Below are 18,565 nucleotides of genomic sequence, written 5' to 3'. Positions count from 1 at the left end.
TGCTGATTGGGCAGCCGATAAAAATGATAGGAGGAGCACAACTGGATACTGTTTCAGCTTAACTGAGAATGGTCCAGTTATATCGTGGAAGAGTAGGAAACAGCCAACAGTGGCACTATCCACCTGCGAAGCTGAGTATATGGCGCTAGCAGCCACTACTCAAGAGAGTATGTACCTTGTACAACTACTTAAAGGAATAGATAGTAGTAACCAGCATGTACCAGTCAAGATATCTGAGGACAACCAGGGGGCGATAGCTTTATCTAAGAACCCAGTATGCAGACAGAGAAGCAAACACGTGGATATAAAGTATCACTTTGTACGGTCTGCACACACAGAAGGGAAAATCTCTATAGGATACTGCCCTACTGCACATATGGTAGCTGATATCCTTACCAAGCCAGTGACAAAGGCTAAGTTTGAGAAGTTCAAGGGATATTTGTTTGGAGAGTAATGTGATCTGGCAGATGTAAATATTTTTGAAGTTTTTAGAACACTGCCAGTGTGCAAAATGTTTTATTTTTAAGTTATGTATTTTTGTTTACCACTATAGAGAGCTATAAACATGTCTTTGAGTGGGAGTGTTAAGCATATTTGATAGTATGAGTAGCAAAGCCATGTGAAATAGCCTACTCAGTGATGTCATATTAGAACATGTGTGCCTGCGTGCACTGGGATGTTATTGTGAGCATGCGCAGAATAAACGGTCAGTGAGTTCCCAGACCAAAGAGACGATGGCGGTCTGTCATTTTTCTCCCGTGAATATTAGCATATTAGAAGGTGCTAGCTAACCATTTTGGTGACTGTGAAAACAATAGACTGCTGCAGAAATGTCTAACGTTACATAAATAGCAAATGTACCTGCACCCACCTGTGCTCCCCTGTGCGTAGCATCCTACATGTCCTGCAATGCAACTTGATAGCTTCTATGATTGGACCCTCCCCTGCATCATCAACACCAACATCTTTCAAACCCAACACACTCAGTTTGTAATGTCGGCTCTCTATTGAACATATTAAGTCTCAAGCATGACAGCGTTCAATGAAGTCTACTTGTGAAAGTCAGTTTTAGCTTGGCCCCACACAAACTTGTTTTATTTATTAGCAGTTATCAAGTAACAACGAAGACTAAAGTTAAGTGTCATGTTTAATCTTTAATCTTACTTTCATACTTGAGGCAAACTGCACAATAGTTGAAGTTCTGTCTGTATTTTCACAAGCTGGGTAAAACTGCATTTGACCAATAAACTGAAATGTTGGGTAAAATCAGTGGTCTGTCCCTTTAATGTGGATTTTTGGATTTGGTATATCATCATCAACATGAAGTACAGTATGTTGGACAAAAAGGCTGGATGTTCAGTAATCTGGGCAAGTTAGCTGGCATAGCAGCACCTGGCAGCACAGTGGTGTAGATACAGACGGATATGATGCCAGCAGAGCTGCTTCTGACTGAAGAGCCTCACAAACAAAAACTGCTTTTGTCCCAGTTCACCACTGTGTTCACCACCGTGTTCACCACCGTGTTCATCACCGTGTTCATCACTGTGTTCACTACTCTGACTTATTGAGGCAAACTGAGACAATTGATAAAGTATCAGCGGCATTAATCCACAGGAAAAAAACATTTGCTTGTTTCAGTGTATTTAAAATCAATAAAACTATTATAGTCAGAGCTTCAGATATCCTGTATAAAAGACATTCATAATTCATGTCTATGTAGATGCCCTGTGATGAACCGGTGACGTGTTCAGGGTGTACCCCGCCACTTACCCAATGTCTGCTGGGATCCAGCAGACATTGCAGGATCCCCCCCCCAACCCAATCATTGCAGGATCCCCCCCAACCCTGTTATGGATAAGTGGTCAGAGATGATGGATAGATGAACATGTATAAGGATATGTACTGTACATATAACTGGACCAATCAGTTTTTCTTTTCTAAATTCCTGGAAGGAGAAACGAGGGTAGAAGACGAGACTATATACTGTGTGCGTGCGTGTGTGTGTGTGTGTGTGAGTCAGTTGTGTGGGGTGGCTGGTGGATTTCACGTCCCACTTCCTTCAACAAGGCGATTAGGCCAGACGTCTGTCTCTCTCTCTCTCTCTCTCTCTCTCTCTCTCTCTCTCTCTCTCTCTCTCTCTCTCTCTCTCTCTCTCTCTCTCTCTCTCTCCTCTCTCTCTCTCTCTCTCTCTCTCTCTCTCTCTCTCTCTCTCTCTCACACACACACACACACACACACACACACACACAAAACCTCTACTGTCTGCTCGAGTAAACACACCCTCACTCACACACACACGTATGTTTGTAGTACTATTCATATGAGGACATTATATTCAGTACATGCTCTTTGGGGTGTGTGTGTGTGTGTGTGATCACCTCATTAGAATATTAAGAGACATGTGATGTCTGGAAAGAGATTATCACTCAGCAGACAGGCGGCCTCGTCACTGAACTGTTCACACCTAAAATAATGTTGTTATAATAACTGTGCAGGTGAAAGTCATGAGGTCATGTTTTCATCCTTCACACTGATGTTGTTGGTTACTGACACAGTGAACGTCTCCTGGTAGCGCTGCTTTGTTCTTTTGACATTCCTAAGGAGAAAAAAATTAATGAATTAAAAATGAATGACTAAGTCCATGGGCTTATTTTCAAATGAATACTGTACGTCATAATTAACATGATAAAACAGAACCTCAATTGATTTCACAAAGTAGCCAACCAGAAACTAGCTATCAAGCTAGCTACATCACCAAGTAGTAAGCTACCAAGCTAACCTGTTAGTTAGCTTAGTAAACTAAAACAAAACACAATTTTAAACCCACAAAGCTGCAGAGAGTGTTACAAACCAACCGCAAGAAACACACAAGCATCAACACCAGAGTGATGAAATGTGGCTGATCAGAGCGATCAGCTCGCTGTTATGACAGTACTTTTATTTGTGCATTTTTTATTGTTGTGTTGACATAATTATAACCTGTTTGCCTTCATAAAGTGGTTAAATTCAAAATAAATATTTCACCTGGTCTTTACAAATGATAAAAATTGGACAGGTCATTTAAAATGATCAATACTGACTGGTATCACTATTGTGGTAGACTTTTTAGCCATATCAGCCAAGACAGGTCCCTCCTTCAGACACACACACACACACACAGAGACACACACAGTGGAGTCTAGCTGTCAGTCTGTGTTTTGTCAGTAGCTCCAGTGGAAGAGAGGCCATTTCTGACAGCTGGCTAGTGGCAGCGCGCGCGCGCGCGCGCGCGCGCGCGCACACACACACACACACACACACACACACACACACACACACACACACACACACACACACACACACACACACACACACACACACACACACACACACACACACACACACACACACACACTTCTTCCACCTCCATGTGACCTGACATGTTAGTTCACTCACACTGCTCTCCTCTTCAATGCTGACACTTACTGTTTTATGACCACAGCATCCATATTGGACCACGTTGAATGCACGACTCAAAACACATCGCAGAACATCAGATCTTCATGAACAAATTATTCAAGTTCAAAATCTTTACTGATGTACATTGTTTAATTTGTTGAGAACAAAATGACGTTACAACGGTCAGTGGAAACCAAAATCATCAATCCACTGAGGGCTAGATTCAAAATCACACTGAAAATCAAAGTAAAAAATTGAAATCACAGTCTAACCATCCTGGAGGAGCTGGACTACCTGTGCAACCTGATTGGGCTACAGGTACCGTCTCATGCTACCAGAAGTGACAAGGACACTAGCAGAACAGGAAACTAGAGAAGAATCAGTCAGGAAGGATAAGGAGAGAGGTCCAGTTTAACGTAATGACTACCGAGGCCTATAGGGGCTGTAAACAGACTCCTGCAACATACATTTTTCTATGAATGCATCGTTGTTTATCATTCTCCTAAATAACTGGAGTAGATGGGGACTTGTTTTTAAAAGTTAAAGATCAACCGAAAAACCCCGTAGCTGCTGTGCTAAAAGTGTTCTCGTGTATCCAGTCTAAAGCTCAATCACATGTTGAGGGTGTAAATTACGTCTCTAATCTCGGGCCGTCCAGAGACTTTTCTTTTTTCTCCAGATGTTTTTCCGTTTTAAATCAAGTCTCCAGCTACTTCAGTTGTTTAGCAGAATGCTGCAACTCTGTTTTACTGTGAAGCTCCATGGAGGGAGGAGATGATGACTGGGTTTTCATTCTTGGGTGAACTGATACTCTCAACTCCTCCTTCACTTCAGGCCGTATTCCAGCTCCTTTCAAGACAGCTACAGTAAAGCCACTCCTAAAGAAACAGCCGAAACTACAGACCTGTATCTTTTCTCTCATTCCTCTCTAAAACCCTGGAACGTACCGTCTACAGCCAACTGTCATCCTACCTTTAACAAAATGACCTCCTTGACCCTAATCAGTCAGGCTTCAGGACTCCTCACTCCACTGAGACGGCCCTCCTCACAGTGACTGAGTTCCTCCGTGCCGTCAGAGCCTCGTCCCACTCGTCAGTCCTCATCCTCTGACACATTCAACCACCAAATCCTCCTCTCCACTCTGGCCAAACTTGGCATCGCTGACTCTGCTCTAACCTGGTTCACTTCATACCTGACAAATCGCACCTCTCAGGTCATGTGGAATGGCTCCTTGTCCAAACCCTGCTCCCTGGAAACTGGTGTCCCTCAAGGCTCAGTACTAGGACCGCTTCTGTTTTCACTATACACTAGATCACAAGGCTCTGCAATCACATCACATGGAATCTTTTAGCACTTTTATGCTGACGACACCCAACTGTTCCTCTCTTTCCCCCATCCTCCTCCAACACCCACGTTGCCACGCGCATCTCGGAATGTCTGGCAGACATCTCCGCTTGGACAACTGCACATCATCTCAAGCTCAACCTCAGTAAAACTGAACTCCTCTTCATCTTGGGGAAAGACTGCCCTCACATGGACCTGTCACTGTCGAGGACGTCACGGTATCGCCTTCATTGACTGTGAGGAACCTGGGCGTAATCCTCGACGATGGACTATCCTGCATCTCCAACATCACTGCGGACTCTAAACCAGAGTGAATCCCAGTAGGTGAGCTGTGAGCTACAACTTGAGCTCTGTGTCTTTTCGGTTTGCAAACATTTTGGCAGAATGGCATCATTAGAAGTAAATTGAATGAGCTATTAGCAATTTCTGATTCTCAGGCTAGTTCTGCTGAATCTATTGAATATTCATGATAAGTGCAAGTTGCAAAACTAAAAATACACCTGGAGTGGGCTCCTGTGTCGCTCACACATTCTGCTGTTCAAACGGTGGAGATGATATTCAGTCCTGATAATGGAAGGAAATGTGGATTTCATATTCTCACATTTGTCAGGCCTCAGTGTCAAAGTGCTGACTGTGTTCATCTCCACAGGGAACCTCTGATTCTTAAGTCCACTTACCTGCTAACCAGTCTGTTTTACTCCAGCAGACTCAGTAAGTTGAGCTGCTTGAGTCGGATGTCATGGAAAGCAAATACTTCACAGAGTGGCATGAGAAAATGTTCCTAAAAGTAAAAGTGGGCTAAAGGTAAATAATGACATGCAGGCTGAGGTTTGGTTTCCTAGGCGAATATCATGATTCACTTTTATTAAAAGCATCATAGCTACAATTCATCATACATGATGTCTCCAAAAAACAAAACAAAACGACAAACACCAAAAAAAAGAGGGAAAAAAACAAAACATTTACATGGTATGTCTGTAAACTTCAAGGCTAGATAAGAATTTTGAGGTAATGCTCTTCAGCTTGCTGGCTAAAAGTAACAAAAAGTCCATTTTTTCAAGAAACGTAGCTAAGTAATAAAGGTACCTGATTATTTTAACTCTTTAACACCAGTGCATCAACAGGAACAGAGTGAGACAAAATTGATTGCAGTACTTATTTGTCATCATTTACAGTTTTAGTTTTGTTTTTCTATTCATACGACACTTGTGGTTATTCATATAGTGTGTGTGTGTGTGTGTGTGTGTGTGTGTGTGTGTGTGTGTGTGTGTTGGGAGAGTGATGTTGGAACATTCAAAAGCTGCCTTGGTTATTGCTGTCTCAGCATTAGAGAGGAGAATGAGGGGCTCTGACTGGGAGGGAGATCTCTCCCCCTCTCGCCCTCCCACTTCTCCCACTCTGCATCTGCTGGGCTGGCTGTGATAGCAAATGTTAATAAGACCTGGCCACAATGTGTTCGAATGTACTTTCAAATGTTTTAGCTACTTGTGGCACTTGATTTATTTCAGACACTTGAACTGGCCTTAGAAATAGAAACACATCAAGCACCACTCGCACTTTTCAAGTATTCAACACTTACTCAACGACCAGAGTTGAACTTCATATAGAAACTTGTGAATTTCCAACTCTGTTGACAATGTGTCTCAGTCCTGTTTAGGCCAGGCCTGGTGTCAGTGTGTGTGACTAGAGAAACAGTCTTTAAAGAGAGGGTCACTAGGGAGCAGCACTTGGTCTGAAGCTACCGGGATATGAAGGAAAACAATACAAATAAAGATTAAAAAAAGGATTCAACGTGGCAGTGACCGGAAAAATCAACCATCTCATGTGCCCCCTTTAAAGAATAAACCTGAAACAACACATCCCTGTGTGGACCACCGCTCCAAACCCATTCACAGAAACCTCCAAACAGCGACGGCTGGTTCTGGTGGCATGAAGCGGACCAATCAGAAGGCCTGATTGGGGGCAGACCCAGCCCTCCTGCCACCCATGAGCCAAAACCAGCTGCCCCGCAAAGAGGGAGAGGGACAGGATTCAGATGTGGCAGTGGAAAGATTCAAGACTGGTATTCAAACAGTGTGGGACTGGGTTAACAGTATGGATTCAGCATGCATGCTCACACGCACAAGCACACACACATACCCTCAAAGGAAAACAGCTGCAGGGACGAGTCCACCCAGAAACTCACAAAAAAGAGAGGGTTAGGGGGGTTAGTGTGTGTGGTGGTGGACTGGAAAAACTAAAGTTGTGAGTGTGTGTGTGCAGCTGATGATGGAGCATGTGTTGGAATATGTGTGTGTTGTGGTTGTCAGTGTGTGAGACTGAGTTTTAGGCCAGTCTGGTTTCATTTTCCTCCGTAGAGTCAACCTGGTCTGATATGTGAGAACTAAATACCTGCTCTGAAACAGAACAGCTCAATCAACTCCATTACCCACAATCCCTTTTGCAGCAGCTTTGTCAGACAGACAGCTGGATTAGCTGTAATGCTGTTTTATGAGAACTGATGTTTGAAAAAAAGCTACTAGTGGGCATTTCTCCTCTTCAGATGAGATGCTGCCAATAACCAACAGCAAAACAGTCCAGGCGAAGAAGGAGGAAGCAGAAATATAAAATAAAGATCTGAGAGCTGAAAGCAGCAATAATAATAATAATAATAATAATAATAATAATAATAATAATAATAATAGCACTATTGGAACCTCGTGAAGTCCTATTTGAGGGATTGTGGGAGAGAAAAGTGAGGGTGCACGTTCACAGTGCACTCAGGCCAACCAGAGAGAAAGAAACAGTCTTTGAAGAGTTGAGGATTTTCCCTGACTACAGTTTCCATCAGAGAGATTTAACTTAACGCACACACCTCGTCCTCTCTGACTTAATATAGCTGGCCAAAAAAACCAAAAAAAAGAGTGAGAAAGAAATCACCAACAACAACAATGTAAAGGAAAGAAATTCATACTAGTTTGGATATTTGTGGTGGTGGTGTGTAAACGTGGTGAGGGGGAGGAGCGGGGGAGATCAGAGGTGAGGAAATGTCCAAGGCCAGTCAGTCCTGTGTTTGATTCAGTCACTCTTGTCCTTCTGTGGAGACGACGCTGCCGCCTCCTCCTCCTCCTCTCCTCCGTCCTCCAGGGCTAAAACCTCGCCTCTCGTCTCCTCCTCCGCTCCGCCCTCCTTTTCCTCAGCCAAGTCACTCTCTCCACCTTCCTCCTCCTCCTCGTCCTCCTCTTCCTCGTCCTCTTCCTCCTCCTCCTCCTCTCCTGTAACTTTCAGCCCTCCCTTCTTCTCTTCTTCTCTCTGGGGGTTCATGGTCACGATATTGCCCCCCAGCGCTCCAGCCATGGCGCTTTGCAGCTCAGCGAGGGTGGCGGCGGTGGGGAAGCCAGACAGACTGAGCCCCCCGAGGGCCGGAGGTAGGAACATGGAGGGGTAGAGGAGGCCAGGAGCCATGGTGGAGAGGAGGAAGGGGTTGAACGCCAGAGAATTGGCGGACATGCCGGCTGCAGCTAACAGGGCTGCTGCGTCACCGTTGATGTCTGCCTCAGCTGACGAATCAGCAGCTGGGATCTGTGGAGCTGCAGCAGCATCATTAACTGATTTCTCCATTTTCTCTGCTCTTCCCTCCTTCTTCTTCTTCTTTGACTTCTTCACTTCTCCCTCCTCCACAGCCTCCCCCTGCTCCTCCTCCTCCTCATTCAACACCTCTTCACAATTCTCTCCATCCTCTTTTTCCTCTCCCTCTCTCTTCCTCTTTGCCGTCACCGTCTCGTCACTCTCTCCTTCCATTGTTCCATTGGTGTTCCCTGATGCAATGGCGACAGCTGAGTTGGATGGCGCTGCAGCAGCCGTCGCCAAGCCACCACCAAACAGTCCGCCTAGGCTGAACATGTTGGGGAGGGCGGCGGCCATGTTGGGCAGGCCTCCCATGCCAGGCAGCATGAGAGGCAGCATGGAGGCGGCGGCGGCGGCGCTGGCAGCAGCCTGTTTGGGGTCAGTGGGTGGAGGGAAGGCCATCAGACCAGCAGCCAACTGAAGAGACTGGAGGCTCTGAAGGGACGACAGGTCCATCCCTCCGAACAGACTGTTCAACAGCAGAGGGTTGATGCCTCCTACACACACAGAGTCAAAATTAAGCTTTTACAGCACAAACACAAACTGCTAGAAAATAGCCCCCATTTCCTATTGTTATTCTTCTTCTTATTATTATTATTATTGACTGTGTGTTTTCTTTAACAAAATAATATGGCATAAATAAAGTGACACACTCCTGACAGTACCTATTGTCCCTAATATTATTACTGTGTGATGACTTTGTACCTGCAGATGAAGCAGCAGAGGCCAGTGATGCCTGGGCAGCCTGAGCTGCTGCTGCCTGGGCAGCGGCCGCTGCCTTGGCAATCTCAGATTTGGGTCGTCGTCCCCGACGACGGACACCCTCCTCCCTTACTACAGGACCGGTCAGAAGGCGGTCGAACATGGCTTCTGGGAGGAAACCCTGTGGAGGAGGACTTCAGTTAGAAAACAAGTTCAAATCACAAGGGAACTCTGAGCCCCAAGGAGCCGTGAGGAAGCAACGTGTAAGCACCAGTTCATTTAGAGACAGTTTGTACAGGAGCAGTGATATGTATTAAAAACAAGTTGCAGACCTGCCAACCTTGAAGAAATTTTATGCGTACATTTTTGTCTGTAGCAGTAATGGATTCGGGGAAGCGTTACGGTTAGCCTACTATTTGCAACACACACAACATCGATGACATAACTTTGACGAGTGGTTAACAACACCGTCGGGTAAACTCAACATCTTAATTTTACCTTTTTAATGCTGTTTGCATTGGCTGAGAACTATAGGGATGCAGGCGATTAGCAGTGACAGCAAGTGGGCGAAGAGGGATCAGTTATCCGGCCACCCTGGCGTGTTTGAGGCACTGAATTGAATTGAACGTGCGAAGCATTTGGCTAGGAGGGGCAGGTGGGCGAGGGTGTTAAAATGTAGCGCTCTGATTGGCCAAAAGCTTTTCACACCACTTACACGCAGATTGTTGTGGCTCAGCGGCAGAATCAACTTCATAGATTGAACTTGCATAGAAACTGAAACCGGCGAACTGCGAGATGCAACAAAATGCGTACCTGGAGAGCAGCAATTCGTACAAGCGTACTTAAGGGTCAAAATGTGTGCCGAGTATGAAAAATGCGTACATGTTGGCAGGTCTGAAGTTGTATCAAATGTCAGACTGTTCTTAGGATTTGCCTCAGCAACTAACCGACTGTTTGACGATATCTGTCCAATCAGGGGCAATAGAAAACTCTGGATTCTCCAGTAACCATCTGGGAAGCTCTTTCATTGGTGGAGCCATGGCCCCGCCCATCTGAGGAACAGGAAGATATAATTAGTATAAGTTTTATTGGAAAATCGATAGATGTAGAAAGACATAGTTTCAACATGTTGAGAGCCTCTTGTCCTTAGACAACACCTACTACACACTGTGTACTACAGATGTTGTGAATGGAGCTGTTACCTTGCGTCCGTTGCGTCTGTTGACCACAGGCACCCTCTCTTCTCCAGTCAGGGTGTTGATGTCAATCTTGTTGGGGTTTCGACAGCGGTGGCGCTTCTGTTTGGGCTTAGAAAACTGAGACAGCAGTAAGTCCTCGCTCTTCTGTAGAAGGAAGACAAAATGTAGAGAGGTTGTGTGAATAACTTGTGCCTCAGAGAGACTGATTACATAGATGAAGAAGAAAGAATGAATAAACTGGAGAAAAGCTCCAATAAGAGATCAGTCTGCTTGTGCTTTAGTAGTTCACACTAACAAGGGACTTAAGGTGAACAGTAATATAATAAATAAATGACGTACTGGTGTAAATCCAGCCATGTCCATGGTGTATGTTGGGTGCCGTCTCAGCCACTCTCCCAGCTCTTTGTTAGAAACCGCTGCCCCGTCCTCCTCCACACTGCTAGAGGCCAGAGATCTGGCACTGGGGCTCTGCTCGGGGGCCGTGAGGGGTCTCTGGGCACGGGCAGGACCCTGAACATGCCCCACCCCTGACATCTTTGTCTCCTCAGTATCATCCTGAATGTAGCACAGAATGGGGGAGAAGGAGAAACACATTTCATTTAGATACTCAGACAGTAAACACTGGTAACTTTCCTGTCCATGAAAACATACGAACACACACTCCGTACCCCTCCTGCTCTCTTGTTGCCCATGAACAGCAGCTCCAGGCCCTCCACATTTTTCCTGCGGCCCCGCCTCCGCCTCATGATTGGCAGGTCAGCCTCCAATGAACCGTTGGCTCTGTGTACGGAGGGCGGGGCTTGCTGCAGCAAGTCCATCTGAGCTTTGAGGGAGGGGCTTGCCACCAGGGCACTGGGGAAGCCAGTTAATGAGGGAGAGGCCTTGTGGTGATGATGCATACCCTAAACAACAAACCACATCAGTTTTTTTGTTAATAAACACATTTTTGGCTGTTTGTTATCACAATTTCTGATGAAGCATCCTACTACTGGAACGAGTATGTTAGGTGTGAGCACCTTGGTGAGGTCTATTGCTTGGCTCTGGGACTCTGTAGCAGCATGGGTCTCTCTCAGCTGAGCCACCATCTCCATCAAGTTACGTCTCTTGGCTGCCCTCTCTGCCTCAATCTCAATCTTCCTCCTCCTCCTCCTCCTCTGTCGAGGCACCGTCAGGCTCAGAGCGTCCTCCTGCAACATCAGGTCACCAATTACACCTGTAAGTGCCCTAATGACACCAACTTACAGAGGAGCTCGTAACATTGTTATTTGTAACAACACATCGACAGTATCTTTATCTCCAAAAGCACAATGCTTACAGGCTAATGCTAGGGTTTCAAGAGGTAAAACTGCAGTTTACCCAAAAATGCTTTTCTAGAGCTTAAAACTAGATCTGTTTTTTGGACAACTGAATACTAATTACTAAATTACTTTCTGTCAGAAAAATGACCAAAAATCAACCATAGTGAAAACGTGTGTTTCTGTACAGAGACACTCACATGAACCTGTGGGGATAGTGTTTTATCTTCACTCCCACTGTAGGGTGTATGGATGCCAGCCATCGTCAACTCGGCCAGGCTCCGTCTCTGCAGCGGGCTCTCAGTCGCCGTGGCTACGGTCGCTGTAGTTACCGTGGAGCCATGTCCTGGCAACAAGTTGCTGGGGAAGTCAAAGATGTGGCGTCTGTTGACAGGCCACTTGCCCTTAAGGACGGCCTCGCAGATGTTATCCATCCTGTTGATCATCACTCGATCCTGAAGGGGGGGAAGAAATGGAGAGAGGTGATGGACTCCTCGAAAGGTTTTTAGAAATATAAACCAGCGTTGGCTACTGATTGAGACTCACCTTAGGCCAGAAAGAGAAGCCATAGGAGCGCTCATGTAAGGCCTGCAGTGTAGACGTTTCGGGCAGGTCGTCGGGGCAGAACCCATCTCTGGTTTCATTTTGGGCAGACGTGCTCACAGACGCCAAACTCTCCTCATCAAAGTTCTTCTGCTCTAACGCAGCACTCGCTGTGTGGAGAGAGGAAAGGTCATACGGCCACTCAGATTATTACAGAGGGATTCAAACTCATTATATTCTCTCGTCCCTTGAACATGACTCACACTGCTGAGTCATGAGGGGAAATAGCGGAAATAAGCCTGTGACCAAGTGCCATGTCAGCAATGATGATAACTGACAACCAGAACAAATATATAGTTAACAAGAAGGACTATAATAAACAAGAGCACAATTAAAGTGTTGGGTAGAGTACATTTCATGTCATCGTCTCTCTGATAAGAGTTTAATATCAAAGCAATAAGCACTTCTTACTTTCAGCCTGAGAGGATTTCTCTGATTTGTCATCTTCATCTATCCTCTCCTCATCTTGCTCCTCTGGGCTTTTTTCTGTGTCAGCTGACTTGAGAGATTTGGGAGACTCAGGGTTCTCCTTCCCTTCTCCGTCTTCCTCCACTGTGGTCTTGTGGCCTGGCTGTGCTTTAGGAGAGGAGTCAGGATGTTCTGAGAGCTCAGTCTTTATCTCTTTCTGGTCCCCGAAAGACTCACCGGGAAGAGACTTCTCTTCAGTAAAGTCTTTGTCTTGGTCATCCGCTGGCTTGGAAGTCTTCTCTCCTTCTGTACTATGCTCCTCTTTATTCTCTTCCTGCTCCTCTTTTTCTACTTTGGGCTGGACCTCCTCCTCTGTCTTCACCTCCTCCTTCGGTGAAGAAGTGGTTTTGTCTTTCCCTTCTCTAACCTCTTCCTCGTTTGCCTCCGGTTCATCAGGAGATTCAGACTTGGTGCATGGAATGTCGTTGGCATCTCCTCCCTCTGTATCCATTTTTTCCTCTATCTCTGGCTTCCCTTCCTCAGTTTTTACCTCCTTCCCTTCTCCCTCCTCCTCTTTAGCTGCTTTAACAGCAATCTTAGCAGCAGTGGCAGCGCTCGCCAGCTCTGTGGGGGTGAGGAGGGCTGTAGCGGTACTTTCTGCTGCTCCCATCCCAGCTTTTCGGATCTCTCCCTGGGCTCCCATGCAAACCCCAGCCCCTCGCTGATTGGTAAAGCACTGGTGGGCCTCCAGAAAGGCTAAGGTAGGGTCGTTTAAGATGTGATAATCTGTCCGGCTTACACCATGCTTAGAGGCTCCCAGGAGGAGGTCCTGGTCGTGGCGGCCACACTCCCACCACTCCGGGAGATCAGGGGAGGGCTGGCAGAGCTTGAGTCGCTCAGAGAGCTGCGGATGAGGGAGAACCTGCTCTCGGATGCGGCGGAGCAGCTCGATGCGGTACAGTGTACGAGAAGCACGCTCCTCCGTGATGGGGTCAATGATCAGAGTTGGGTCAGGAAGTTCTGATGAAGTAAAAGACAGGGACAGTCCTTAGTAAGAAAGTCAACAAAATGTCAGACACTCCCCAGAGTTGTTACTTCAGCGACTGAACAATACATAATGATGAAAAGATGTCATTCTGCCATGCAGTGACCTCAAGCGACACACATTTGCTCTTACCTGTTTCAGTCTTGACCTGCATTCTGCACACACGTTTACACATGGCAATGAATGAGAAGTAATATTTCTCCAAGCTCTCATCTGTTTTCTTGTCCAGTCGAGCAAAGGCTCTAAACTGTGTCCAATCAAATTTCTGACGCTGGGTGTCAAAGACGACTCCGAAGGTAGACACCACACGGTAGAAATCAGCCTCCTCGCGACGAGTCCATCTGTCAGAGGAACAAACAAAAGTGTGAGTAGATTCAACTACCAACAGAACCATGATATCAGATCACGATAATGTCTGCTATATGTGAAGGCTGGTTTTTAGGATGGAGATACTGTAGGGTAAATCTTTAATCACATATTCCTCTGTTAAAGTGTTGAATAAACTTTGTGTGACATTGCGTGCAACACTACCTTTGTCTTCTCTCCTTGTAGTACATGGCTCCATCAGCCATTAGAGAGCTGGCAGTAATCACTGGTGACGCCTCGGCCATGAACTGTCCACCTTTGGCAAAGTAAGCACCTCCTTTAGCCAGATATGGGTTTGCTTCTGCCATGAACACCCCTTGTCCATCTTGGATGTATGTTGCTCCTCCTCCTGTATCTGTAACCATGGTGATGGAAGGCAGGAACTCCCTGCGTCGTCGCCTGCGACCATCAGGCCGGTTGAGGGCCTCTTGACGGAGCTGCTCTCTGCGGTTGGAGCGCTGGTAGGCTGTGATGAGGCGACGCAGACGGGCAGTCAGAGCTGAGGCTGCTGGCCAATACAGACGCTCGTTGGAGCCTGAAGCTCTGTCCACAGCGGGACCACTCTGACCGTTTTCACCTGATTTAGCTACAAGGGAGGAGAGAGGGAAGGGAATGAGGAACAAAGGAGGAAGATATGTTATTTCACCTCTTGCTCCTTATATTGGGAGTAAAGGTTTGAGGTGATTGTCAAGTATGTAGTATTTTACACACAGTCAGTAATGTCATGTAACTATACTGATGTTCTACATATTGGACCTTGTTGAGATTTTCACAACTGTAACAGACCTTTAGCACCGACAGTCTTCAAATTGTATCACTTGACATTTTTATGTCAGCTTTCATTTCATCTGTCATTCTTGTAAATTTCAATAGGTTTAGTTGGTTGGTGAGATTCTGCAGGGTTGTACAGGGCTATTGTTTTGGATGGTGCTTCCAGATTAAGACATATTTTCTCAAACATCTTCGAAGCTTCTTCTCACAGAAAGTGGGTTCACATTCAATTAAATGGCTTTTAAATTAAATTCAACTTTTCAAGCACCTTTCAATTTGTGTGAATTTGAGTTTACCTTCGGCTTCACCTTCCACAGTTTCATCTTTGTCGTCCAGCGGAGAGTTGGTGAAGTCGTCCATGTCATCTTTGAAAGGCATCCGCAGGGGTTTGTACTCTGGATCCTCATCCTCACTGTAGAGGTTGAAGGGACAGACAAGGAATTGAAGATTTTTATTATAAAGAGGAAAAGAGATAAAAGGTATTAAACTAAAAACAGCAAAATGCTACTAGAATAAATGGGGCAGCTGAGAAGCTGCTTTTTGGTGAGTGACGCCTGCTTTCTTACCCCTCGACGCCATCTGCCATCATGTCGGAACCCCTCTGCTCAGCGGCGATAGCCTTGGCGTCCGGCATGCCCACCCTCTCCAAGAAACACAGGGTGGGGTCAGCTCGCATCGAGTTGTACTTCTCATAGCCTGCAGAGGAAGGAAAAAAGACATGAGAAATATACAAGCCATGTGTGGAGCTGTTGAGTGGATTTCAATCAGTAAAGAGTCAACGAAGCTTCAAACGGTACAACTAATTGGTCAACACACACACACCTCTCGAAAGGTAAACTCCTAGAAAGAGTGGTGAGAAAAAGTTGTGCTTTCTTGCTCACTTCGAGACAGACTGCTCAATTTTACATACACTTTAACATATGTACACACACACACACACACACACACACACACACACACACACACACACACACACTCCAATATTAAAGGAGGGAATAGACAAAAACAGCAGCAGAAGGGCAGACCCCAGGAGCCAGCTGCTGACAAGACACACAGCCCGTGTGTGTGTGTGTGTGTGTGTGTGTGTGTGTATGTGGTTAGTGAAGTGAGCCTGCAGGTGCTCATTTTTGTCAGAGAGAGGGGGAGAGAGAGAAACCAGGAACATTTATTTTAATAAGTTTCATTTGGTAATCTCAGACTTCAAAAGAGCTAAACGACATATCAAAATTAAAAATACTCCTGGGAGAAGGAGACAGGGCATATCTTGCTGCCCAATATGTGTCAACATGCCACAATCTGAGGGACAGTGAATGACCGAGACACACACACACACACAGTATATACTGTATATATAATTAATGTAAATCAATCTTGGTGTTGTGTTTGTGTTGTTATTTGTTATGTTCTGTCCGAATGTTTGGACAAGTTGTGTTTTGATGCTTTGGCAAAATTGTTGTAAAACTTTCATGCCGATAAAGCCCCTTTGAATTGAATTGAATTCTCTCTCTCTGCTGGAGACGTTCTGTCAAAACTGGGCGGTAGATATCAACCTTGACAAAACCAAAGTCATGGTATTCCAGAAAAAGGCCAGGTTACAGGAATCCAAAAATGTTTTCAGGGTAAGAGGGACGACACTTCAGCATACAATGGAATATAATTATCTGGGCATCATCATCAGTTCATCAGGCAGCCTGGACAAAGCAATAAATTCCCTCACAGAAAAGGCACGCAGGGCCTACTATAGCATCAAAAGCTCACTATATAAATTCAATCCTCCAGTTACAATTTGGCTAAAACTATTTAACAGTGTAATAAAACCCATCCTTATGTATGGAAGTGAAGTGTGGGGCCCTCTAATGACCCAGAGGCACACCTCATGGGACACAACACCCACAGAGAAACTCAACCTTCAATTCTGCAAGGAAATCCTCAAGGTCCACAGAAACTGTCCAAACCATGCATGTAGAGCAGAGCTGGGACACTTCCCTCTCTCTCTACACATGATCAAAAGGTCAATTAAGTTCCAGGTTCACTTAGCACACGCTGATCCTGATTCCTATCACCACAGAGCCTTTCTCAGTAACAGCCTGTCCAGAGACAGACCCTCTGAGAAACACCAGAGAAACCTGCCACCTCAAAATCCAAGACCTCCAAACTCTCTCCAAAACTCACCTGCTGTCTATAGACAAAGAGAATAAAAAGACTTACATTGACATTTGGAAGAATGAAATCAAATCCATCAATAAATTGGAATGCTATCGCTCACTGGATAGAGAGTATTCTCCAGCACAATATCTGGTCAGCATACATAACCCCAAACAAAATGAACACTAACAATGTACAGACTCACCGACCATCAGCTACAGGTTGAAACAGGTCGGCATAAGAAAGAATGGAAGCCCAGAGAATTAAGAGTCTGTAAACACTGCTCTTCAGGAGAAATAGAAACTGAGGCCCATTTTCTCCTCTCCTGCCCCCTGTACCAAACAGAGAGAGGTTTTTCTACAGCAGATCACTGCAGCAGATCCATCGTATCAGGGAAAAACATGTGATGAACTGTTAAAAGTCTGTCTGGGAGAAGATCCACAATTTGTAAAGTTAGCTGCACAATATGTAACACTCTGCCATGAGACTAGAGACACACACAAACGCACACACACATAGGGTATACAATATAAATGTATATATACTTTTTTGAGTTGTATTTGTTTTGTTCATTGATTCTTGATGCTTTGGCAACATAGTTCTTGTAACATTCATGCCAATAAAGTGAATTTGAATTGAATTGAACTGAATTGAGAGAGGGGAGAGAGACAGAGACAGAGACAGAGGGGAGAGAGAGGAGAGAGACAAGCACACACAGGGGAAAAGTGTGTGTCATGGTGTGAAAGTGAAATAGTGGGTGTGAGAAACTCTTTGCATGTCCGTGTGCACGCACGTGTGTGTGTGTGTGTGTTTGTCCGTTAATGGCATTCAGGCAGAACAGATTAAAATGTGCAGATTCTACTGAGACACATCGGGAGGGCGAGAAGAGAGAAGGAAGGAAGGAAGGAGAGCAAGAGAGGAGAGGAGGGGAGAGGAGAACAAGAGAGGAGAGGAGGGGAGAGGAGAGGAGAGCACGAGAGGAGAGGAGGGGAGAGGAGAGGAGAGCACGAGAGGAGAGGAGGGGAGAGGAGAGGAGAGCACGAGAGGAGAGGAGGGGAGAGGAGAGGAGAGCACGAGAGGAGAGGAGGGGAGAGGAGAGGAGAGCAAGAGAGGAGAGGAGGGGAGAGGAGAGCACGAGGAGAGGAGGGAACGAGAGGAGGGGTGAGAACGAGAGGAGAGCACGAGAGGAGAGGAGAGCACGAGAGGAGAGGAGGAGGGGAGAGGAGAGCACGAGAGGAGAGGAGGAGGGGAGAGGAGGGAACGAGAGGAGGGGTGAGAAGGAGAGGAGAGGAGAGGAGAGCACGAGAGGAGAGGAGGAGGGGAGAGGAGAGCACGAGGAGAGGAGGGAACGAGAGGAGGGGTGAGAACGAGAGGAGAGGTGAGGAGAGAACGAGAGGAGAGGAGAGAACGAGAGGAGAGGAGAGAACGAGAGGAGAGGAGAGGACGAGAGGAGAGGAGAGGAGAGGACGAGAGGAGAGCACGAGAGAACCATAACAGAACCACACCACCTCTTCTTCAACCCTTCATTCATCACGCCTTCCCTCCTTCTCTCTCCGTCACATTTCAATCGTCTCTGACACACACACACACACACACACACACACACACACACACACACACACACACACACACACACACACACA

At 46.0% G+C, this 18,565-nt stretch overlaps 1 protein-coding gene across 1 annotated transcript in view; it reads right to left on the bottom strand.

The window, feature by feature from the left end:
- Window positions 1–5,611: 5,611 nt before the first annotated feature.
- chd7 (chromodomain helicase DNA binding protein 7) overlaps window positions 5,612–18,565 on the bottom strand; it is an 83,251-nt gene continuing 70,297 nt past the window's right edge. The window contains exons 28-41 of the mRNA XM_073490562.1: window positions 15,344–15,473; window positions 15,074–15,189; window positions 14,172–14,592; window positions 13,773–13,981; window positions 12,599–13,615; window positions 12,131–12,297; window positions 11,785–12,039; window positions 11,306–11,476; window positions 10,958–11,191; window positions 10,629–10,844; window positions 10,293–10,433; window positions 10,038–10,142; window positions 9,094–9,271; window positions 5,612–8,885 (exon numbers count right to left, since the gene is read on the bottom strand). Coding sequence (XP_073346663.1) covers window positions 7,840–8,885; window positions 9,094–9,271; window positions 10,038–10,142; window positions 10,293–10,433; window positions 10,629–10,844; window positions 10,958–11,191; window positions 11,306–11,476; window positions 11,785–12,039; window positions 12,131–12,297; window positions 12,599–13,615; window positions 13,773–13,981; window positions 14,172–14,592; window positions 15,074–15,189; window positions 15,344–15,473 — 4,406 coding nt within the window. The 3' untranslated portion in view covers window positions 5,612–7,839. The remainder of the gene's footprint in view (window positions 8,886–9,093; window positions 9,272–10,037; window positions 10,143–10,292; window positions 10,434–10,628; window positions 10,845–10,957; window positions 11,192–11,305; window positions 11,477–11,784; window positions 12,040–12,130; window positions 12,298–12,598; window positions 13,616–13,772; window positions 13,982–14,171; window positions 14,593–15,073; window positions 15,190–15,343; window positions 15,474–18,565) is intronic.

The sequence above is a fragment of the Pagrus major genome, chromosome 21 (assembly GCF_040436345.1).
Source record: "Pagrus major chromosome 21, Pma_NU_1.0".
Lineage (NCBI taxonomy): Eukaryota > Metazoa > Chordata > Actinopteri > Spariformes > Sparidae > Pagrus > Pagrus major.
This window is presented reverse-complemented; position numbering and strand designations above follow the sequence as displayed.